Source organism: Lampetra planeri, chromosome 32 (assembly GCF_965212315.1).
Source record: "Lampetra planeri chromosome 32, kcLamPlan1.2.h2, whole genome shotgun sequence".
NCBI lineage: Eukaryota > Metazoa > Chordata > Hyperoartia > Petromyzontiformes > Petromyzontidae > Lampetra > Lampetra planeri.
In genome coordinates, this window is record NC_136138.1 from 378,107 (window position 1) to 400,162 (window position 22,056).

General features: G+C 47.8%; 1 protein-coding gene across 3 annotated transcripts in view; it reads left to right on the forward strand.

Moving 5' to 3' along the window:
* Positions 1-18,875, forward strand: part of LOC144729266 (uncharacterized) — a 31,399-nt gene extending 12,524 nt beyond the window's left edge. For all 3 annotated transcript variants that reach the window (XM_078609393.1, XM_078609391.1, XM_078609392.1), the window contains exons 4-14: positions 1,838-2,037; positions 5,001-5,257; positions 6,103-6,214; positions 10,795-11,064; positions 11,888-12,187; positions 13,831-13,942; positions 14,702-14,781; positions 14,988-15,017; positions 16,350-16,514; positions 16,955-17,077; positions 17,493-18,875. In XM_078609393.1, the coding sequence (XP_078465519.1) occupies positions 1,838-2,037; positions 5,001-5,257; positions 6,103-6,214; positions 10,795-11,064; positions 11,888-12,187; positions 13,831-13,942; positions 14,702-14,781; positions 14,988-15,017; positions 16,350-16,514; positions 16,955-17,077; positions 17,493-17,608 (1,765 nt within the window). In that variant the 3' untranslated portion in view covers positions 17,609-18,875. The remainder of the gene's footprint in view (positions 1-1,837; positions 2,038-5,000; positions 5,258-6,102; positions 6,215-10,794; positions 11,065-11,887; positions 12,188-13,830; positions 13,943-14,701; positions 14,782-14,987; positions 15,018-16,349; positions 16,515-16,954; positions 17,078-17,492) is intronic.
* The last annotated feature ends 3,181 nt before the right edge of the window (positions 18,876-22,056 follow it).

The following is a 22,056-nucleotide window of genomic DNA, read 5'->3' on the forward strand; positions in this document are numbered from 1 at the left end:
ATTAGGCAGGGAGATTAGGAGGATTGGTAAGTTAATGTCATTTCTATGTGTAACACAAGCTGCGGCGCTGCCAACTGCGCTGTGAGGCAAATGCGTCCACGCAAGAGAACCACCGCAACGGTGGTCGCGCCAGTGAGACACACAGTCCATCACACAGCCAGAACCATCGATACATCCAGGCTAAGAAAACAGAGGTGGCCATGTTAGTGAGACCCCAGCTCGTGAATGCAAAGGTACCTAACGGGGCAATGCAACTCAGAGAGTCGGAAATAACAGCCAAACGGCAGGGAAGAATGGAAGCACCACAGCAAGTTACGACTTTGCTTGGTTAATAACGTCCTTCCAATGATTTCTCAGCTTATACCCATCTTCTCGGTTGAAATTGTCTCGTGAGTTGTTAATTATCTGTTAATATTCCAAAGTGTATAAGGCTAGCGTGAAGGGGACATTTGTTTAAAATACTCAATTCAAATTAACGTGTTTAATTTAAAATTGTAACAGTTAAGGAATGTTCCTATTTCCATCCTCACATAACAGTTTTCTGCAGCGATATTACTTACAGGCAGAAACCTTCATCTCCTCTTGGCAGAGATACTGCTCATGGATCAACCTGGGTGTTTCGCCCTTTCCTTAGCCCTGGACATTTATCATATCTTCAGCCCCCAGCCCCTTTTTGCAGCTGTACCCTTTTTTGGTTTCCTGAGAAACCATTCGAATGAGTACAGTAAACTCTCTCTCTATCCGCAAGGGTTACGTTCTTGAAAGCGCTCGCGAATGCAGAAACGTTGCTCCAATTGGAAAAGAACCGGGTTACGTTCCTGGTATGAGTGAACATGGGGGGAAATGGTAAATGTTTAACCCAAAAACCTCTGTTATAGAGGACACTAAACCTTTGAGGCTAGGTGTTGTCTGTGCAGCAGTTGCTGAAGTGATGTTGAGTGGCGGTGATGTTACCGGCTTTGGCCTTTGATGATGATGATTTGACAACGATGGAGGTGGTGGTGGTGATGGTGATGAATTCAGAAGGATGACTCATCAGTACATGCTGTTGTTTGATAGCAACGCACAGTTATCATTTTAGCACTCTGGGGAGCGCGAGCCGCAGCACTTTCCCCGGTTGGATTAGCGTTTTTTTAATGGACCTCACAGTCGACTACTAATTTATACCAAAATGTATAAACGAGACGACTGTAAGTTTGTATAAAGTAAAAAATGCACAATAGCCAGTTCAAAGCGGGATTACTGCGAGACTGAGAGCACATTGCGCAGCCGAGGGGACGTGCCTGATCTTCGCAGACAGCTTCAAATGTAACCACATTCTGCGCGCACCTCCCCGGTGTGGGTGGTTTGGCACTACGCACGCTCGTGAATGCTGGCGTCTGGTGCATTGCGCATCGGGAATGAATACACATTTAGTAGCTCGCGAATATGTGAAACTTGCGAATCCAGAACGCGCGCAGAGCGAGGGTTTACTGTAATAGGATAACTCAATTCGGTTTGTGCTGGGAATTCTCACAGCGTTAGGTAAAAGTATTTACGTTAGAAATGTAATAATTATCTGATCAATTACAGTTTGGCACTGCCCGTGTCGGGGTGAGCGCCTCACGAGAGAAATGTTTATTTGTCTCCACCGGTGCACGTTTACGCCTCACAACCAAACGCTTTCACCACTGGTTTAGGGATATGAGGAATAGGGCACATTCATTGTGAAGGCTGCATCATAGCTGACATCTTTTTTGTTGTTCCACCAAATGTGTTGTTGTACGTGTGTTGAATGATTACCTCAACATTACATTTTTGTGACGGTTAAGTTTGCCTTCCTCTTCCACTCTCACAGCTTCTACACCGTTCGCTACCGGCAAATGACGCCTGCTGCACCATGGTACTACCAAACGGCGATGGCGCCGCGCGTGATCATCACCCATGTGACACCAGGGACGCACTACGAGATATCGGCACGTGTTTCCGAAGGAGAGAAGGACGGGCCGTGGTGTACGCCTGTGATGACACGCACGTACGCACGAGCACATCCCGAGGGTAAGAGAACACGGACGTGACGACTAGAAATCATAACTGCTGTATTAATGCGATTGTGCAGGTTGAGAGTCCCTTTATCTGTTACCAGAGACCTGGGGAATATGTGTAGTGAGTCCAACTGAGTCGCATATGTTGTCTTGGGAGCAACACTATTTATTTCACCAACTCAACATAACATAACACAACCTACACTTGGGTGTTGAATGTACATCTAGCCACGCTACGGCAGAACTAGACACGGTTCACTATCCCAGCCTGGACCACAAGCTGGGTCCCGGACCGCGTGGTTAGAGGCTTCTTTAACCCGACGTGGATCTTCTTCACCAGCAACCTGAAGAACCCCGAGCCCCTCACGGGGTCCCCGTTTTTCGGCCTGGGCTGGGGCTGACTCCGCCCCTCGCCCCGCCCACCTTCTAGATCTCTCGAGCTCTTTCCTGAATGCTCCCGAGAGCTCTTTTATACCACGTGACCGCCCAGCGGCCCCTGTCCACCGGTGGCCCCCCTCCAATATCATCCGGCCACGTGTCGGCAGGTCAACCAGCGTATCATGCCCCAACGTAACCCTGGCTGGCTGACACTCCTTCTCGCTTCCTCACCGGGAGCCCACACCGCACATTGTACGCGGTGCCTCCGTGCTGACCAGCGCTCACCCAAGCCCCGCTAGGGCTGGTAAGTGGGCTACACATAATGCCACCACATTATCCACCGTGGCTTCGTAAGCCCGGCACCACACAGTGACATTCACAGTCACTACATATGCAAGGCACAAGTAAGGAAATATATCGTAAATTGTTGCGAGCCGTTGTTAAGTAACAAGCGAATATAGGAAAATAATATCAGTCGAGAGCACACGTGTAGTTGTGAAGCCAAAAAAAGAATAAACTATTATTGAATTTAAATGAATAGTTGCTATTCCTGGTTTTGAAGCGAACGTAAATCTTGTGAAGTTTACGTTTTATAAAGTAACGAGAGTTACTATAAAACGATAGTGTTAGCATTGCATTTGTTTACTTGGTTCAATTGAACTCGGTCGAGATCGGTCGAGCCCTGCGAGTGCTGACCTAAGCTGCCCGGCGACTGCCGGCCGCGCGGCATCCATCGTTGGCCACGTGTCACGGCGCGTTCCGCGGCGGCACTGCTGGTGCTGGTGGTGATTTACTGTTACAGTAATATTGTGCATAATATAGGTTTTTGGGTTAGATCGCGTAAATATATATTAATGTATATAAATAAATAAGTCCTCTCCCACCTGAAGACGATTGCTTGCGTGCCGATCGAAACGTCGTGATCTATTATTTTTACTACCTACGTGACTTTACCGAAAGAACCAAAGAGTATTGATTCCTGCAGTCACGAAAGCTTCAAATCAAGATTATATAATTGTGTCGTTAAAACCCGCCACCACCTGACACAGCCAACTAGTAAGGGTTGTCACGTAAACAGAATATGCCAATTCGTCACTAGTACAGCACACCGGTGTGTTGGAGAGCCAAGCCACAACATTTACAATCTGAGTACGACGTTTCGCCAGTCATTACAACTAGCTTCATCAGGCGACAGACAGATTTGTGGAGAAGTCTTACTGTTTCGTTCCTTATGTAATGTGAGCATAAGCGGGGTTCGCTGCTGGGCTCTGGGCCAATCATACGGCCCGGGGTATTGGGGGGCGGAGCCAGTATGGGGGCGTATGTGAAGGTCCGCTGCTCACCTCGGGTCCAATCGGAAGCGAGGTGAGTGGGGGCGGAACCTAGGGGCGGAGCCAGCAGGGCGCTATGGGGAGGCCGGATCTGGAAGGTTCGGAAGGGCGTGGTGAGAGGGAGGAGACAGGATCACGTGGTGAAGGGGATATAGGTGGGAGCCCGGAAGGGCTCCAGGTCAGTTGGTAGAGTCACGAAGCTGGACCACGTTGGGTGGCGGGAGGGAATCCGCACCATCAGCCACGTGGCTGCAGGAGCTTCGGCACACCGTCGGCCAGCGGTGTGCGGAGCGGGGGTGCGGAAGGACTGACGAGAGCGCGCATGCGGGGCGCGCGCGAGGAGCAGCTGGTCCGCTGTCGGGACCAGCGGGGTGTGGGTGTCAACCCGAATAAAGAGTGACGGAGACCAAGCAGTGCGTGGGGAAGTCCGTTATTACACTTATATAGAGGCGTAGATGTGTTGACCACCCTTCTGCGCTCTTACACAATATGGGGGGGGGGGGGGATTAGTGAGTCAACTTACATTAGGCATGTGCATTATGCATGTGCATTATGCGAGCCCTTCTGAACTTGTCCTTCCAGTCTATTGTGATTATTATAATAGCCCTACCAACGGTAATCCTTATTGAAGCATGCTGCCATTTGTAGGCATCTACGCCTCTATATAAGGAACGAAAAAGTAAGACTTCTCCACAAATCTGGCTGTCGCCTGATGAAGCTATTTGTAATGACTGGCGAAACGTCGTACTCAGTTTGTAAATGTGGCTTGGCTCTCCAACACACCGGTGTGCTGTACTAGTGACGAATTGGAATGTTCTGTTTACGTGACAACCCTTACTAGTTGGCTGTGTCGGGTGGTGGTGGGTTTTAACGACACATTTATATATTTACGCGATCTAACCCAAAAACCTCTGTTATGGATGATATTGGTCGCGAACGTCTACGTGTTAAACAGTAATATTGTGGTTATATATTGTAAATGTTTATCGTCACAAGTGTTCATTGTTATAGTAACTATAGCTCATTGTTCGTGTAAATATGTAAAGGTTGGAAAAACTGTTTTCTAATCTATATATAAATTGTACATCTCGATTACAAAACAACTAATGAAATAAATACGTCATACTTAATCATACCTTGAATTTACGTGTGTATATATTTACTTTATATAGCGTGACCCTTCTAGAGCCTTCAACCGTCACGATTACGATTTCGTTGGAAATGAGCCCTCACCCTGAGCACGTAATATGATCTGCATATATTTCAGAGGACCATTCCATGAGCTCGGCAAACCAGCAGACCGAGAGACGTGGGCTGCGTCCCTCGGAGTGGACTCACAAAAAGGCGCTGCCCGGACGCGGCGAAAGGCTCCAGCAGCGTCGCAGGAATGAGAAAGTGACGCCAACGCAACGGCGCACGGAGGCGCACGGGGCCAACCCTGGGCCACCGCCGCTCATGGAATTTCCCGCTCCCACCATCGGTCCAAATCCCGCGCAGCCCGACGGCTCGACGGGTCACCTGTGGGTATGCCGTCACTTTAAATCTGTCGTCGAGCGGGAAGTTTAGTCTGTTCGACTTTCAACCTCGAATATGCTCCTTGAGAAAATGCGACGTCGATGTGTTTTAAGAAGGTTTGGGGGGGCTCCTGCTTTTAAACCTTTGTGCCAGGAGCCTGAGATGTGTGCCATGGCATTCTGCGTGCAATTAAAAAGGCACACACGAGTTCCTTGGCCCGAGCCCTTGGCTCCCTGCCTCTTAGTTTCACTCTGCATTCCCTCCACATCTGGTTTTGCTTTCTGCTGTAAGGGTTTTCCCATGCCGCCAACTTTCCATTAAAGCATCGAGCGAGGCTCCGTGCACCACTGCGCGTGGAGAAAATATCACCAGCTTGTGTGTGAATCATGTGAGAGTACCTGGGATGGATACTGTCTTATTATTTATTACTTGCGCCTATTTACCCAGTAAAGCCTTAATCAGGCTCAAGTCTTTTTAAGGAGGTTCCTGCCAAGTTTTTTCTTCCACAGGATGTTGCTGCCGCTGCTGCTGCTGTGTGTAACCCCAATAGAGTAATTAGCAGGTAATGTTGCAGCTTTTGGATGTTTGGGCCGCAGCCAGTTAGTGTTGTGTGATTTTATAGCTCTTTTAAGCTTTTCTTGGTTTTCAGTCGAAGTCAGTATGAGTTAGATGTAAATATATTAAGCGATTAGCATGTTTTTGGTTGCTAAAAGTTAAGTCAATTGAAATATCTATTAAAACATACTTTCCCATACAGTCTTTGTTACAAAGAGTTGACATTTGACCTGTATATATAGTATTAACACAGTCTCTGCGTGTGTGTGTGTATGTGTGTCTTCACATGTACGCATTAGCTGATTGACACGGAACAAAACCTCCTGTTTACAAAAGACGGAAATGTGGTTTATGACGACAAAGGCCTTCCCATTAGGCTGTGTGTGGCTGAGGATGGACACACAATCATCTGTGAGTGATTCACACTGTCACACTATCACATTGATGCATATTGTCACACTGCCACTGTGGTTCACAATGTCACAGTGCACACAAACAGACTGTCGCAGAGATTCACACTGTTTGTGTGAATCACTGTGACACTATGAAACGGTTTCACAGTGCACACAACACAGAGGCACCCTTCACTTAGTGGAGGATGGTTCAGGCATGCCAAGTTCACCATCTAAATGTAACAAACACTGTAACATCCACTTTGCAACAAACAACACTAAGCACCGATTACGACATAACATCACGTATATAAGAGTAGTGTAATAGTTGCAAAATTTTTATTTTTATTATTTTTAAATCCAGTACAGTTGTGAAATGCACGAGTGTGGTTCAGTGATCAGGGGCAAGAAGGGTTAAAACGACACCACATCGCGCTGCTGGCATCGCGTCCGGGAGGGCAACTCACAGTGGGTGATCCGTGAAGGAACGATGTCGAGAGAAATCGAGCATCACGTTTCAAGTTTTAGGCAAAGATGGTCTCATTTGCTAGAGTGACCTGGGTCACAAAACGACTAAAGTCAATAACATCACGACTAAGTACAGCGACGAAGCAGCTCGTAATCGGAACTTCGAGGATGCGTTGCGCGAGTCAACCGTGGGACGCTGCGCGAAATGTGGTCATCGATTGTGCATGAAACCCGACCACGTTCATGTCCTCGCACGGTCGTCTCCAGCCACGTGCTCTCCTCTCGCCCTGGTTTAAATCTGGCGGCATCAACGACGAGTTTCCCGCTGCCCCTCTGCGTTTAGCCGACGCGCTGCTTTGTCCGCGCGGCCTCGTTTGGGGGCCCCACTGGAGCCGCGCACAGAGAGCCACCTCGCTCTGATTAAATAACACAGAAACAAGATACTCTTTCAACATTTATTTATCTTCAAATTATTCTACATTCAATAACCGCCTATGAAAAAAAGTATGTGAACCTTTAGATTCAGTAACTGGTGACACCCCGTTGAGCAGCAATGACTGCCACTAAGCTTTACCTGTAACCGTTGGTCAGTGTCTTCTCTCACATCGGATTCGAGGAATGTTGGCCCATTCCTGCTTACAGAATTCCTTTAACTCGGTGACATTTGAGGGTTGCCTTGCATGGACAGCTCGCTTCAGGTCCTGCCACAACATTTCGATGGGGTTTAGGTCCGGACTTTGACCTGGCCCATTGTAAAACGCAGAATTTCTTCTTCTGCAGCCATTCTTTTGCAGAGCTTCTTGTATGTTTAGGATCATTGTCTTGCTGCAAGACCCACTTTTGGTTCAGCTTCAGCTCACGGTCAATCTATGTGCTCTTTGGCGAACATCAGACGAGCAGCAATGTTATTTTTGGAGAGCAGTGGTTTCCTCCTTCGTATTCTTCCATGAAGACCCTTCTTCAGTCTTTTTCTGATGGATGCATCATGAACACTCACACGAGCCAAGGCCAGAGTGGCCTGCAGGTACTTGGATTTCTCTGGGATTTTTTGCGACTTCCTTGATGATTTTACAGTTTGTTTTTGAAGAGATTTTGGTAGGACGACCACTCCTGGGTAGAGTGACTGTGGTCTTGAGCTCAACCTCAAATGAGTACATGTTTCCATGTATGGAGGCATGTTGGTGAGGCATCACATTAACATGTGATCATGTATGAAAGCATTTTGGTATGATACATTGACTTGTAATCAAGTATGTAAACATGTTGACATGTCAGCGCAGTATATCAACATGTGTCAGCGTGTAGACATGCCAGCCTTGTTGGTATGTCAGCATGAAGGCTTTATCATTCTTCCTCACATGTATGTTACGTAATCATGTTACATAATCGTACATGTTACGTAATCATGTATGGTGTCCTGTCCTCCTCAATCTGGTTCTCTGAACAGCATCTGTACATACTTACGTGTGCCAGTAAAGCGAATGGCATGAGTTCAGCAGTTTCCACTGGGTGATGGTTTAGGAAACTAATTCTTATAATGCTATTTTCTCTTCTCCACAAAGAGAAAAGATCCCCCGTATAGCCTTAACAGACTGTTAGGGCAAGTGTTGTTAGCAAGCACCTATGAAGGCCGACATGGTACACGAGGGTGTGGGTGACTAACACCACGCCAGGCCGCCTTTGTCTCCCCAATGCCAGTGTTTTAACACACTGTACCAGGTACTCATTTGAGGCTGAGTCTTCCTAGGGGAAGCCCAAGACTGGTTCAGATAATCACCACTGGTGTTGGCCACGAGCGGGAATCGAACTCGGGTCACCGGGTTCATAGCGTAGCGTAGCGCTAACCTCTACACTACCGCTCCCCACTCTGCCACGCACAGAGACAGACAGACACGCAGTAAAATCATTGCACTTGTGGTGTCTGTTCTGCGCTAAACGCGGGGGCTATAGGGACCGAGGGAGGGGCCGTGTTGGAGGGAATATGAAGGAGGGGCTGTGGGGCGGTGAACTTTGGGAGGTGAACTTTGTGCCGCGCAAAGCCCCTTGCTAAGCTTTCTTGTCCCTCGGTTCACTTTCAATTTCCTCTCGCACGACAAACACACCGTTTAACTGAGCGCTTGCCACGCGCGTTCATTTCTAGTGAGTATTTTTTTAAATTAAAATAGTTGCAAGAATCAAAGTTAAATGTGAGGGGATAAAAACAATATCTTTAAAGTATGAAACCAATCAATGAATCGCACCTCCGATTAGCTCGTGTGGCGACATACATTGCGAAAGAAGTTTAAAAATATGTACAACTCTGACTGGATGCCTAACAACGATCTGTAAATAGAAAAGAGTGACAGTAAACTGACACCAAGGATACAAAACCAGCGACAATAGTCAATCATTACAGCGTCGATAAATATTGCCAGCGTATTGGTGTCATAAGTGCGTGTGAGGATATTTTGTCCCATCGTGCTGCATCTGGAGTTTCCAGAGCTCTTTGAACCACTTCGAGCTGACCGAATAGTTTATGAGGCCAAATTCGGTTATGGGCAAAAAAAACAATTTGAGCAAAGTATTTTTCCACATGTTTTCCCAATCGTGAAGCTCCGGTAAGTGTCTGAGTAACGGTAATAAATGAATGAGAACACTGCTGCTGCTTGCGGGGATGAATCGGTTCACTGCATTCCAGACCTTGACTCCCAGTAGAAAAAAAAACAACGCCACAACATGTGAGCCATGATCCCAAACATATGCAATGAAAGTATGGAAACAGATGAATTTCCGCGTTTTCTAACGCATCGCGGCTACGGACGGTTTCGACAAAGTGGGCCTAAACGCCGTGTAATTGTTGTTATCCCTGCAAAAGATGACTATCGGCTGCTACCCAACATTGTTCACGGTAGCGTTTAAGAGAAACGTTGACCAGTACCTTGCAACTGCAGCAGGGCCCACGGGGTGTGAGAGGGTCCCAGGTGCTGGGGGTTGAACAGGAGGCCCCATTCCATTCCTTGAGCATGCCCCCCCCCACCCAATGCCACCCACGCCACTGACTTGATTAATAACATTTCAACAACACAGTTGGAGAGTCATATTTATGAAATTCACCCCCTCTATTTAAGACCAAAACAGGAGGTGGATTGCGCCACAATTTTGGCTGTCACCTGATGGTTGTAATTACCGACGAAACGTCACGTTACTCGAATTGTAAATGTTGTGAGTTTACTCTCTAACTGGTAACTAATTGGCATGATTTTTTTACATCACAAACCTTACTAATTGATTGTATCGCTGGTGGCGGATTTAATGACGCATTTATATTTATGTGATCTAACCCAAAAACCTCTATTATGGATAATATTGGTAGCAAAAGCCTACATGTTAAACGGACAGCTGAGTAGATATGAGTCTGCATATTATTGACAAATCCATCCTTTAAATGATGATGCGATGAATGGTTTACATTTATGAAGCTTCTGTAAAAAATAGATGTTAGTGTGAATTACTCTTTGGTTCTTTCGGTAAAGTCACGTAGAAATAAAATAAATAATAGAATACGACGTTTCGATTGCAACACATGCAACCGTCATCAGGTGTGAATGAATGCAAGCTCGGAGAGAGACACATATACAGAGAGAGAGAGACAAACACAGACATGGAGAAAGACATACAGAGAGAGAGAGAGACAGAGAGACACACAGAGACACACACACGCAGAGAGAAACACACACAGACACACAGATAAACAATGCCTCTGTGACGAGGCATTTCCATAAAGAGAGGGGGGGGGGGCAGAGAAATTATCATGTCAATGAGAGCGGTAGGAGGAGAGAAATTGGAAGTTTACAAATCTAGTAAAATTTAGAGAGCGGTAAGAGATAAAAAAAAAATTTCAACGTGGAAAGAAAATTTTTAGGAATCAACCTTTAAACTTAAACAGTATTTTGTTGGTTTTACAAATTAAGCCCAACGGTAAATAATCGCAACTGCATTTTCCTGTTTGAATCGTTCCCCAACGATATAACAACTTTGCGTGCTTTCGCCACCTGCGTCACTGTAAACACTCGTTGTGTTTGTTCTCGCGTGCGCTTCGTGCACGTCCCAGCGAGCTCATGTTCATCATCCACGCGTGCGTCCCGTGTGCAGCGGAAGCCCGGCAGCCCGTGCTGACGCGCGCAGGCACGCTCGTCGCCGGATTCGACGGCCGAGCGGTCGGCGGCGAAAATAAAACCGTGCCGAGCCACTCGGAGTCGGAGGGAGGCCTCATCCGGCGCACGGCACCGGCCGTGGCGCTAGCGCCAGGGTCGGAGTTCATCGACGGAGACGAAGGCAGTGTATCAGACGGTGTGGCGGTGGGCTACGGAACGGCTCCACGGGCGACGGAGGAGGGCGCTGCGGACCGCTCTCGCCCCTCAGGTGGAGCTGCGATCGCCGTTGTCGCGATTCGCTCATGTCCGACGTCGCGCATTACGGGAGCCCGTTATGTTGAAACGTGATCGTCAGTTTAACACGTAGGCGATCGTATTTGCTTCTCCTCTTGTAAGCGGTGTAGCAGGAGGCAGGGTGGTGCAGTGGTGACACTTTTGCTCCACAGCAAGAAGGACCTGGGTTTGACTCTTTTTCAGGAGGGTATATTGAGTCGACTTTTAGGGGCTTTTCAATGTATGTCACTGTTTGATATGTTATATTGGCTGCATAGTCTTAATAAATGAAAATCGACATTTTTAAGTCACCAACTCACTCCCACTGGGTGAGGGAGTCGGGGGAGAGCGGCTGCCAAACGCCATACAAGGAGGCCACCTCAGTGGTGACGTTGGCTTGACGTTCAAGTGACCGAGAGCAAATCGTCCTTGTGTCTTGTCCATCTCATCACCCCGCATTCATTCCTGTGTGGTACTCATTATTATTCTCTTCAGAATCTGATCAGATCTGATACAATTTTTTTATGTTAAGTTAAAACCTGGTCACCCCTTCCGATTGGCTGATTGAACCATCTTCATCCAGATGATTGATAGAAGCCAGGTTTCATTATTTACTTGCTCGTTTTGTTTGTGCGAATACGCACCTTTTACTCTCGTATACCATGCGATTCCCTGCTGAAGAGAGGGTGCAAGCCCTAATGATGGTATCAGCACTCTTTTGTGGTAGGCATACTATGTTCACGGTGTGCAGGTGTGTCTTGGCCTGTAGCCATGACGGTGCGTGACAATGAAAGCGTTGCGTGTGGCTCTCATTGCAGAGCCACGTGTGAAGTTGCTGAAGAAGGAAGCGGGGTCACTCTGTTCCATCTCCGATGCTCTCGAGCAGATCCAGAACCATTTGGAAACCAAGAAAAACATTCAGCTTTCAAGAACCTTTAGGTATTTAAGGGACACAAAAATAGAAGAGAGCTCTGGAAAAGTAACGATTGCTGGCACGATGGGAGCACAGCCAATCGAGCCTATAGTCGTGGCTGTTGAAGGCTGCCCCTCCTTCGTGGTCTTGGAATGGAGCCCCGAGGAGATGCCTCCTGGGGAGACGGACACTGGCAGTGCTACCGGTAAGAATCGCTCCGCTGCACACCTCACTATCAGCAACTGCATCTTTGTGCCATCACTGGCATCATCGCGGCCAACCTCCATCACGAACAGTCAAAACAACTCTGTGGTTAGACCCAGGTCTGAGGAATTAATGTGGGGCACGTGTGGAACCGCTGTAGCGTTGCACACACACAGCCGTGCGGCACTCTCGTGCACGGCAGAGAAACGCAGTGGAGCTGCCTTCGCATCTGCCTGGATACTTTTGGTGTCTGCGGGAGAGTTTTTGTGACCAAGGTGTAAAGTCTGGCTCATAGTACCGAATACAATGGAAAACCACCACCTGAACGTTTGGTCAAAAATGTTGTATTGAACGATGGGGGGCATGCGGTAGGAATGGCCCTATGATCGAGCGGGCGTGAGTTGGCCTCGCTCCAAAACCCTGCTCACTTTCTGGCTTCCACTCACAACTTTGGGTCATGGATGCACGAAATGGGGCCTCTACGGTTCCTATCTCGTGACAGTGCTTCAGGAAAAATATTAGCAAAACAACGGCCACGTGTAACATGTTCACTCGACGACTTTAGACGCCTGTCAGAGAGACACCGCAGGAACACAGACAGCAGGGTGTGTGAGCCCTAGGGCAGTTTGAAAGCAGAGCCGGAATTATAACGATGAAATAAAGAGCAGGCCGAAAGCAGAGTTGGAGTGCTTCTGGAAATCTGAACTCCGGCATGAGAAGGAACGCAGCGGTGTGCCTTGAGAGCAGAGTTTGTATTCAGTGCGTACTGCCTGCCACGACAAGTGGTTCAGAAACACGATCACGAATGAAAATTATGGAACAAAAGCTGAGAGTGTGCTAAGAGGCATGGAGAGATGTATGCTTGGAATTACTATAAACCAAACTAAACTTTTTATTTTATTTTACCAGGTAAGGCCCACTGAGCTATGTCGCTCTTTTTTCAGAAGTGGGCCTGGTCACAAATGATAGCTCAACGAAGTGGCTTATCATGTGTAAATGTATAGCAGCCAAATACTCTAAATGCATGTTTCTAGATTTGGAGGGAAAAACCGGAGGACCCGGAGAAAAATCCACACGACCACTGGTAGAGAGAATGCAAACTCCAAATATACAGGTGTCAGGGTCGGGATCGAACCCACGACATCTCACCACACGTGGATTAGAGGGTTTGGGCAGTACACGCCATTAGCAGGGATGATGGCTGATAGTCCAAAATAATAACGGAGTGGTGGCCAACTCATCCGAGAGGCCACCCACCGTGGAGACGGAATGATGAAGTCAGGTGCTGGACAGATTGTTACATCGCAGGATCATGAGAGGTGGCTGCAGCTTGGAGAGGCCTTCATCCAGCAGTGGCTTGACCATAGCCGATGATGAGGGTGTGATAGGCTTTCAGAAATGGGTAAGCGTAAAAATGTGTGTTTTTTAAGACATTGGTACGTGTTGTTCCCTCGGATGGAGGCAATTCCCGTGCTCCTTGGCTCGAGTCCTCCTCGGTTGGGGTCCCTCGTGTTTCTCGCGGCAAAAACAAAAACCCAAGCACTCACCTGGCATCGCCAGGCTTGGATGCGACAACGAGTATCGGCCACTTGTTACCGGAGTTTAACGGTGGGGTTTGTTTTCTCCGTATGTGTGTGTGAACAGGTTACGTGGTCCAAGTAGCGAATTCATCAGGGATGAACCAGCACAGATGGCTGACAGCGGGATTCACCAACAGCAGTTTCCTCCCAGTGGAGAACCTCCAACCCAACGAGAAGTAGAAAATCCACGCCCACATGGCAGCAGCGCACTCTAGAACATATAGAGGGAACTTTACTCCGCTGTTTACCACTGCAGCTGGTATAGTCATTATCATCATCGCAACTGGTCGTAATGATTCACAGCCAACCGAGGGTGGATAGAACCGTGCAGATATATTTCCCTCACGTTTTCACATTGAATGGAAAAAAGACGTCTGTGCACGCAGATTAGAATGAGCTCGCAAGATGCTCGCATTTCTTTCTCGTTTTGTGATTCTGAAATTACACACGGAGTAATTTCCTCCTCGGGTACGTTTGGAATTTGGCCGCTTCACATTGACGTGTACCGCGACAAACACGAGGGACCCCGACGAGGACTCGAGCCAAGGTGCACGGGAACTGCCTCCATTCGAGGGAACAAAACTCTACGAGTACCAACGCCTTTAATAAAAAAAAAATCACGCTTTCACATTACTGAAAGTGTATCACATCCTCATCATCGGCTATGGTCAATCCACTGCTGGACGAAGGCCTCCGCAAGCTGCCGCCACCTCTCACGATCCTGCGGTGTTACAATCCGTTCAGATATTACAACGGCAAACTTACGGCAGTGAAGCAGACGTGATATTTATCCAATTTCGCTCAATGTATACTGCGTACGTCCTTTCAGGTGTACATTTTCCTCGGCTTTCCCTTGAAAAACAGATGTGTTGGGTCAATGGCATGCCGCACGTTGGTAACGTTCAATTCACTCTTAACGCTGCATTTTATTTCAGATACTTCTTCAAAGTTAAAATCGACAGCCAATCAAAGCCTGAGGCCTCCTCGAATATTGTGACGTTTGTCACCGGATCAGGTAATTAACATGACGGGAAAATTGACTGCATCACACTTCAATGACTTTAGCCTTAGGGATCATTTAACAAAGCGTGATGTTTATTTGCCTCAGAGTGGACTGCCAAGTCTCTACATTGCAAAGCCTTGCCAATCAATATATTCTGTCGCTTAAACCCACGTTTGCTAAACTCTATACCACCAAAGTGATATATTTTTTATTTGCAGAGAGCAAGGAAGTTACTGACAAATCTGCAGGTAAGGTGATGTTTTTTAAAATAGCATTCGTGTAAATTTGCGTTAATCTAGTTACGAAGCGGTGCTGCTGCTACTGCACTTTACCTTCGCAGCACGGAGCACTCCACCGTGCAGGCTCTGTCTTGGTATTAGTTATTTTAGTCCATATTACTTTTTGCTGGAAAAATACCAGTGAGATGGTAACAGACTCGCAAATTGGTGCCTCCGCTATGGGGGCGGGAGAAGCCATGAGTGGACGCTGCCTTCTCCGTCGTGTTGTTCAATTTGTACGTAGATTATGTCGAGTTATCGTGGACCTCCGATGAGCACGGTTGGCTACGCATGGTGTGAAAGAAGTTCAGCATACATCACCTTCTGATGTAAATAACAGTTAACGGGCTTCATGTTTGTGTGCGTATCACGAGCGCATTCGGCAGAGCTGTCCCTAGGGTACGGAGGTTCGGGGCGACCGCACCGGGCCCCACGCGTTGGGGGGCTCATCACGGTGTCAAATGTGATAGTTCCCATTTAGTTTGAAGGCGTGAGGGGGCAGCGGGATTTGGGCGGGGGGGGGGGTAGCCCACACAGCGTGGTTTGCCCCTGGCTCCGCACCCCCCTATGGACGGCTCTGGCCTTTATTGATCTTTGTGTTGGGGTCGTGTTGGTTGCTCTGCTCGGCACGTCCCAGCTTGGCCTGTGTTATTTCACCAAAACATATTATTGGGATGTGCATAGTTACGCCAGTGTGCGCGCCATTGGACATTTTTTGTATTTTAAGGCCCAAAACATTGTTTTTAGCCGTAATGAAATGAAAGCTGGTGAGGTCATTATCCTTCAACAAGTTTGTGTGTGTGCATTGTCTAAGTTTTGGCTGGACAGTCTCCAGTTCAGAAGGCAGCCTGTGCCTCGTGCTTGTCGGTAGCCGCCCGCTGTGATTGAGAAAGGTTGCCTACTTGGCAGTGTCGACGGGCTCACACAGGAACAGCTGTGAGAAGACTTAAAATCCCAAACAGGCTGGGGGTTGGCTGCCTGTTGGCCCATAATTTGAAATGTCGACACGCCGCGATTGCCACCGTGGCATTGTGCAATTCCCTCCGCAGCCTCGGCGTGGCCAGGGAAGACGCCCCCCCCCCTCCAACACACTCGCTTGAACGTGGAGATATTTTCACTCTTGAGATCACCGACTACAGAGTGAGATATAACCACTCTGCCGTGGTTGGGGGGGGGGCGAATGAGTTTTAACAAGGCAGAGCGTGGCTTTGCTTCTGCTGCTTTTGCAGCTGCTGCTGTGTGCATCACTGTGCATGAAACATGCTGGCCCCTGTTTGCTATATCCGTTGTGTACGCGTGCAGGAGTGTCATCCGTGTGGACCCCATTTGCATTCCATGCGGATCCCGGCGCACCCAGCGCCTGCGTCGGGAAGCGCTACGTGAAGCGCACACTGCAGAACAAGCTCGTGGGCGTGTCGCTGTGCAACTCCCTCCGCTACAAGATCTACCTGGGGGAAGACCTCCGGGGTAACCACGGATCACTCGGTCACTCAGCCCCCATAGCAGTCCCAGTCCCATCAGGCAGTCCCCATCGCAGTGACCTATGCACTGCAACCACAGCTGCCATCTGTATTCAATTACTCAATCGGGATTATACACGGCTACCGCTGCCCCCCGACTGACAGACTAAAGCTCGCTTACAGTCCAGGTGCTGAGTCACCTTTTGCTGCACAGGGACAGCTGCCACTGGGGATGCCCGAATGGTAAGGGCATTCGATCAAACCCAAATCATGATCGTAGGAACTGCAAGTGTTGCCAAGACCCTCCCCGCTGAACACAGCTCTCGGAACGCAAACTTTTTTTTCCACCTTAGGAGGAATGCAATCTGACCACAGGGCTAGACAGCCACATTAAGGGCAATAATAATAATGATGATGAACCCCCGTGTGCTGTGTTTCGTGACCCAGGCACGTTTTATGCCTTGGGAGATGCTGACGGACGTGGTGAGGACCACTGCGAGTTTGTGGACTCCCCGTGGGATGGGAAAACGGGACCATTGCAGCCACTGGATAACCTCGCAAGCATAGACGGTGAGTGCATGGGGAGGCCTCGCCAAGGCGCCGGAGCGCAATAGAGTGGGCCCCGTTAAATCTGGAGGGATTGTTCGCGCGTGAGCCCAACGCAGCCAAATGGGGAGCAATGATCAGCCAATGGACAGCGTCGATTCCATGAACGGTTGCGTGTGAATCGTTGTGGTCAAGCTTGGGATCGAGCTTGATCATGGAATTGAAATCGCTATTATTTCTATCGATTTCCTGTTCAATAACTCGGCCCAGGGTAGCCTTACTTGGGCACGACTCACCTACCTCACACTGTCATGATGTATCCCTCCATACTCCACGGACTCATTCGCCACCCTTCACATTCCTGCGACACGACGGTAACGTGACGTATACGCGCGCGTGTGTGTGGTGTCCCCGCATCGTCGTCATTGTGCTCTGTCAGGGTACCATCGCAGCAAGAGGCAGCAGAGGCTGACACGAGGCGTGTTGGGGCCTGAGTCCGGGCTATACCACGCGGACTGGTACGAGTGTGGGGTCGCCATCCCAGGCTCCTGGTGACGATGGTGGGAGAGCGGGCGAGAGAGCTTCACGCGCGGCACGGTCTGTACACATCGTGTCTGTGTGCCGTCTGATCTACAGCGACTTTGACTTAAGATATATTTTAACGGTACGCACGTACTCATTTGTAGTCCAGCGTAATGAATTTCGAACCGTGTATCAATCTATCGAGGACCTTTCCTGCATTCTCATTCCATTGTTATTCTGCTTTGTCTCATTCTAAAAAAATTATAATATATGTTTCACTTGCGCATCTGTTTATTTTTCCAAAACCGCAAATGGCATTGCGTGGCCCCTTTACTAAGCAGCGGTACAGCCACATTATTGTCCCACCTCCATTCCCGCATGGCCGTACCACGGTGATGTGTCATATGACATGAGCTACTTTGTAATAAGCTGTAGGCAGTGCCGCAGTGGAGAGCCTAATCCTCTGCAGGCCAATGCTCCGCCACCTACACGTTCTCTCTGTGCCAATGGGAGTCTGAACACGCCTGCATGTTGTGACGAAATGTTAACTACCTCGCCTGGTATGCAGGAGGTCGTAGGTTTGATCCCGATTCTGACGCATGTATATTTGGAGTTTGAATTTTCTCCCCGTGGTCGGGTTAATTTTCATTGAGAAACACGCGTTTAGAGTATTTGGCTGCTATACATTTCCACATGATCAGCCACTTCGTTGAGCTGTGATCCGTGGGCAGTTCGCTTGTGTAAAAGAGCTACATAGTTCAGTGGGCCTTTACCTGGTAAAATTAATAAAAACACTTATTAGTAATCGTCTATCTGTGCCCAAGCCACGTGGAAGTGCTGCCACCTGCTGGATCTTCCGGTAATAGCAGAGCCCAGCCAGTCGGAGAGTGGAGTGGCCGAGACTCCAGCTGCACGTAGGGGCAGGCACATTGTTGTTGCATGGCCGTTGTTTGTTATGGCTTCAACTGCAAACACATCTGACGTGGTGCCATCGCATTTCAATCCCGGAATCAATAGTTTGGTTCTCTGTGTCTTTTGTGTGTCCAGTTTAATTAGCTTCCTTTGTATTATACAATTGCAACGTTGTGCATGAAAAATGCATAGATATGCAAATTAGTTGCATTCCTCTTGATCTACACACAGCTGTTTGTTTTGCCTATGATGTTGCTCCCTTCTAATAATGATCAGAAGGTGAAGTTTTTTGCAGCTAATTCCAACAGTGTGCATTCTTTGTTGTTGTACCGTACAGTTGCAGTACGTATATTATCATTGCATAAAATAAAAATGTTTATGCAGCATACACGGTGTTCGTGTTATGATTGAAGAGATAGCAGTTTTATTTGGTTATTTAGGAAATGTATTTAATCAGCTGTATAATTTGCGTGATGGATTCCAAAAATAGCAGCACCTTCACTACTCCAAAATCAAATATTCAATTCGGTCAATTTTATGAAACACAATCTACGTTGGCGGAGAGCTCACAGCTGATGATTTGTTGTCACATTTTTGCTTGGGCTCTTCAACTCTCCTCTGGTTTTGTTCATAAACCTAATCATTTGCCCCCACGTGACAACTTTTGCCGTACCTCCGATGAGCACAGTTGGCTACGTTCAGTGCGAAAGAAGTTCAACATTGCTCTCCGATAACGCGGCAGGTGTTGCGTTCCTGAAGAACACTGCGTTATGGGAAAATCGCGTTATAATAAATAAATAATACGGGTAAAGCACAGCGATAACACTTGAGATGTGTACACAGGCTGAACAAAGACTGAGGCACGTGGGTAGCATCTAGAAGCATCCAGCAGCATCCCGCCTTGTGTGATGCTACGCCGAGGCAGCCGTTCGACCGTTTATTCCTATTCGCGCGACGTAGTTCTGTTTACTCAATCGCGCGATATCCAATTCACATCCGCGTTATATACATAAATATCCCTAATACATTCATCGCGTTAGAACAGATTCGCATTATGAAAACAACACGTGGCGTTATAGGAGAACAGAGTGTACAACTTAATTTGCAGGAGGGGTATATCAAAACATTGGCATTACATGATCAGAAACTAATTATGAATCCTAATCAGGTTCGTTTCTCAGTCCGCTTGTCCTGGTGAGGATCGCGGTGGCAGCATATTGAGTAGGGCGGTCCAGACCTCCCTTTCCCTTGGCGACAGACTCCAGCGTTCCCAGGCCAGCCGAGCGACATAGTCCCACCAGCGTGTCCTGGGTCGGCTCCGGGGTCTTCGCTCAGTGGAACGTGCTGCCCGGTAGAGTTCCAGGGGGAGCCTACCAGGGGGCATCCTTACCAGGTGCCCGAACCACCTCAACTGGCTCCTCTCGATTCGGAGGAGCAGCGGCTCAACTCTGAGGCTCTTCCGGATTACCGAGCTCCTCACCCGATTGCGGAGAGGAAGCCCGGCAACTCTGCGGAGAAACCTAATTTCGGCCCCTTGTACACATGATCTCATCCTTTCGGTCATCATCCAAAGCTCATGACCATAGGTGAGGGTGGGGATGTAGATCGACCTGTAAACCGCGAGCTTTTTTTGTGAACTATGCTCCGGCTTCACTACCACGGAACGGTACAGCGCCCACAACACTGCGGATGCCACACCGATCCACCGGTCGATCGCCTGCTCCCGCTTACCATCACTCGCAAAAGAGGCCCCGAGGTACTTAAACTCCTCTTAATCAGGTATTCATCTGAATTTTTTTTTAGGCTGGTTAGTTATTTCTTAATACAGTAAAACCTTGGATTGCGAGCATAATTTGTTCCGGACACGTGTTTGTAATCCAAAGCACTCGTATATCAAAGCACTCGTATATCAGTTGTGATCACGTGACGCTAGGCAGACAAAGCGTATACGTACTGCTCGTATTGCAAGACCTCGCTCATTTATCAAATTAATATTTATTGAAAAAATTTGCTCATCTTGCAAAACACTCGCAGACCAAGTTACTCGCAATCCAAGGTTTTACTGTATATTTTTATCAACAAAATGACAAGTCTCTTTGTTTCCCTTTCTCTCCCTGCCTGCCTACCTGTGTTTCTGTCTCAGTCCGTTCTCTCTACGTACGTTCGACATGTCCCTCTGTGTCTCCCTTTGCCTGGGGGGCTGCTGTGCTGAAATGGTGAGCAACAGCCGCGAGGAGACGTCAGCGACATTCGATCCTCGCAGTGCAATGATAAATAGAGGGGCTCCTCGACTTACGAACATTCGAATTACTAACTTTCAGAGATACGAACAACCTGTCCGTATTCCAGTTGCCTGTCCGGGAGTCCTAAGTTCAAACGCCGCGCAATAGATGGCGGTGGTGGTATCGACATCTACAGAACATGAAGAACCAGTGGAATCTACATCTGCAGGAGATTATTCAACTTTTAAAGCAATTCCCCGTGTTAAGTGTACATGCCGTACAACGTGTTTGGAATTGACGGGAGTAAAGTTGGACTTACGAACAACTCGACTTATGAACAGATCTCTGACATTAACATAGCCACTTCCGTGCCCTCGTCGAGGAGGCCGCTCTCCGATCTTACATTTACATGCTAATTTCTCACATTACCATCACTAGCCCCGACCACTTCTTTATGACCCTTGGGCTAAAACCATTTCAAACAATTTAAAACAATCTGCCTCTGCAGCAGACCATGTTTTCCCACCTGATGACGGACGCTTGTGTTGCTCCCGAAACGTCGTGATTTATTTAATTTTATACCTACGTGATGTTACCGAAAGAACCAACTTTTATGAACAACTGGGTGTTTAAGGTTAGCGATTTGTCGTATTTGCTGGCGATATAGCAAATGAAAAATACATTTACTTTAATATGCAAGTTAAAAGTTTGTATTTTAAAATTAGTGTTTTTTTATTTAGGGCCCCTTTATAACATAGGCCCCGCACTAGCTTAATCCGGCACTGCGTGGAACACGAGGCCAACTGTGTTGTTAATTGGCGACGTCTCCATTACTCCACAAAAGAGCACTTCTCTTATGGGAAAAAAAAAATCGGACAATAAATGAAATAAATAATGTGTTACCCAGTTCGCGGTGTCAGTGTATCCACGCATGGCCGCTAACTGAGCTGTGGGCAAGGTGGCTGTGGCTAGGGCACTGCACGGTTCGCGGTTGCTTATTAATGACTGGTATTCTGGCTTTTATTAATGAAAAGACTTTGCTTGCATTACAGCCCTGTTCCCGTGTGTGTGGTTCACCAGCGTGTTCAATCATTCCGTTGCATGCGACGATATGAAACGAGTCCGCTTTTATTGGCCTACCGTACTGTCATTATTCAATTCCACACTCGACGACGAAACATCCAAGTAGTAGTAATAATAATAATTACATCTACATCGTGCTTTTCCTCAAGGATCTCAAAGCGCTGTACAGGACACAGCAGCAGCAGACACTCAGCATAAAATAATACGATTTAAGAATAATTAACTAAATTAGCTAAACGTTATGGAAGCGTAAGCGTATATACA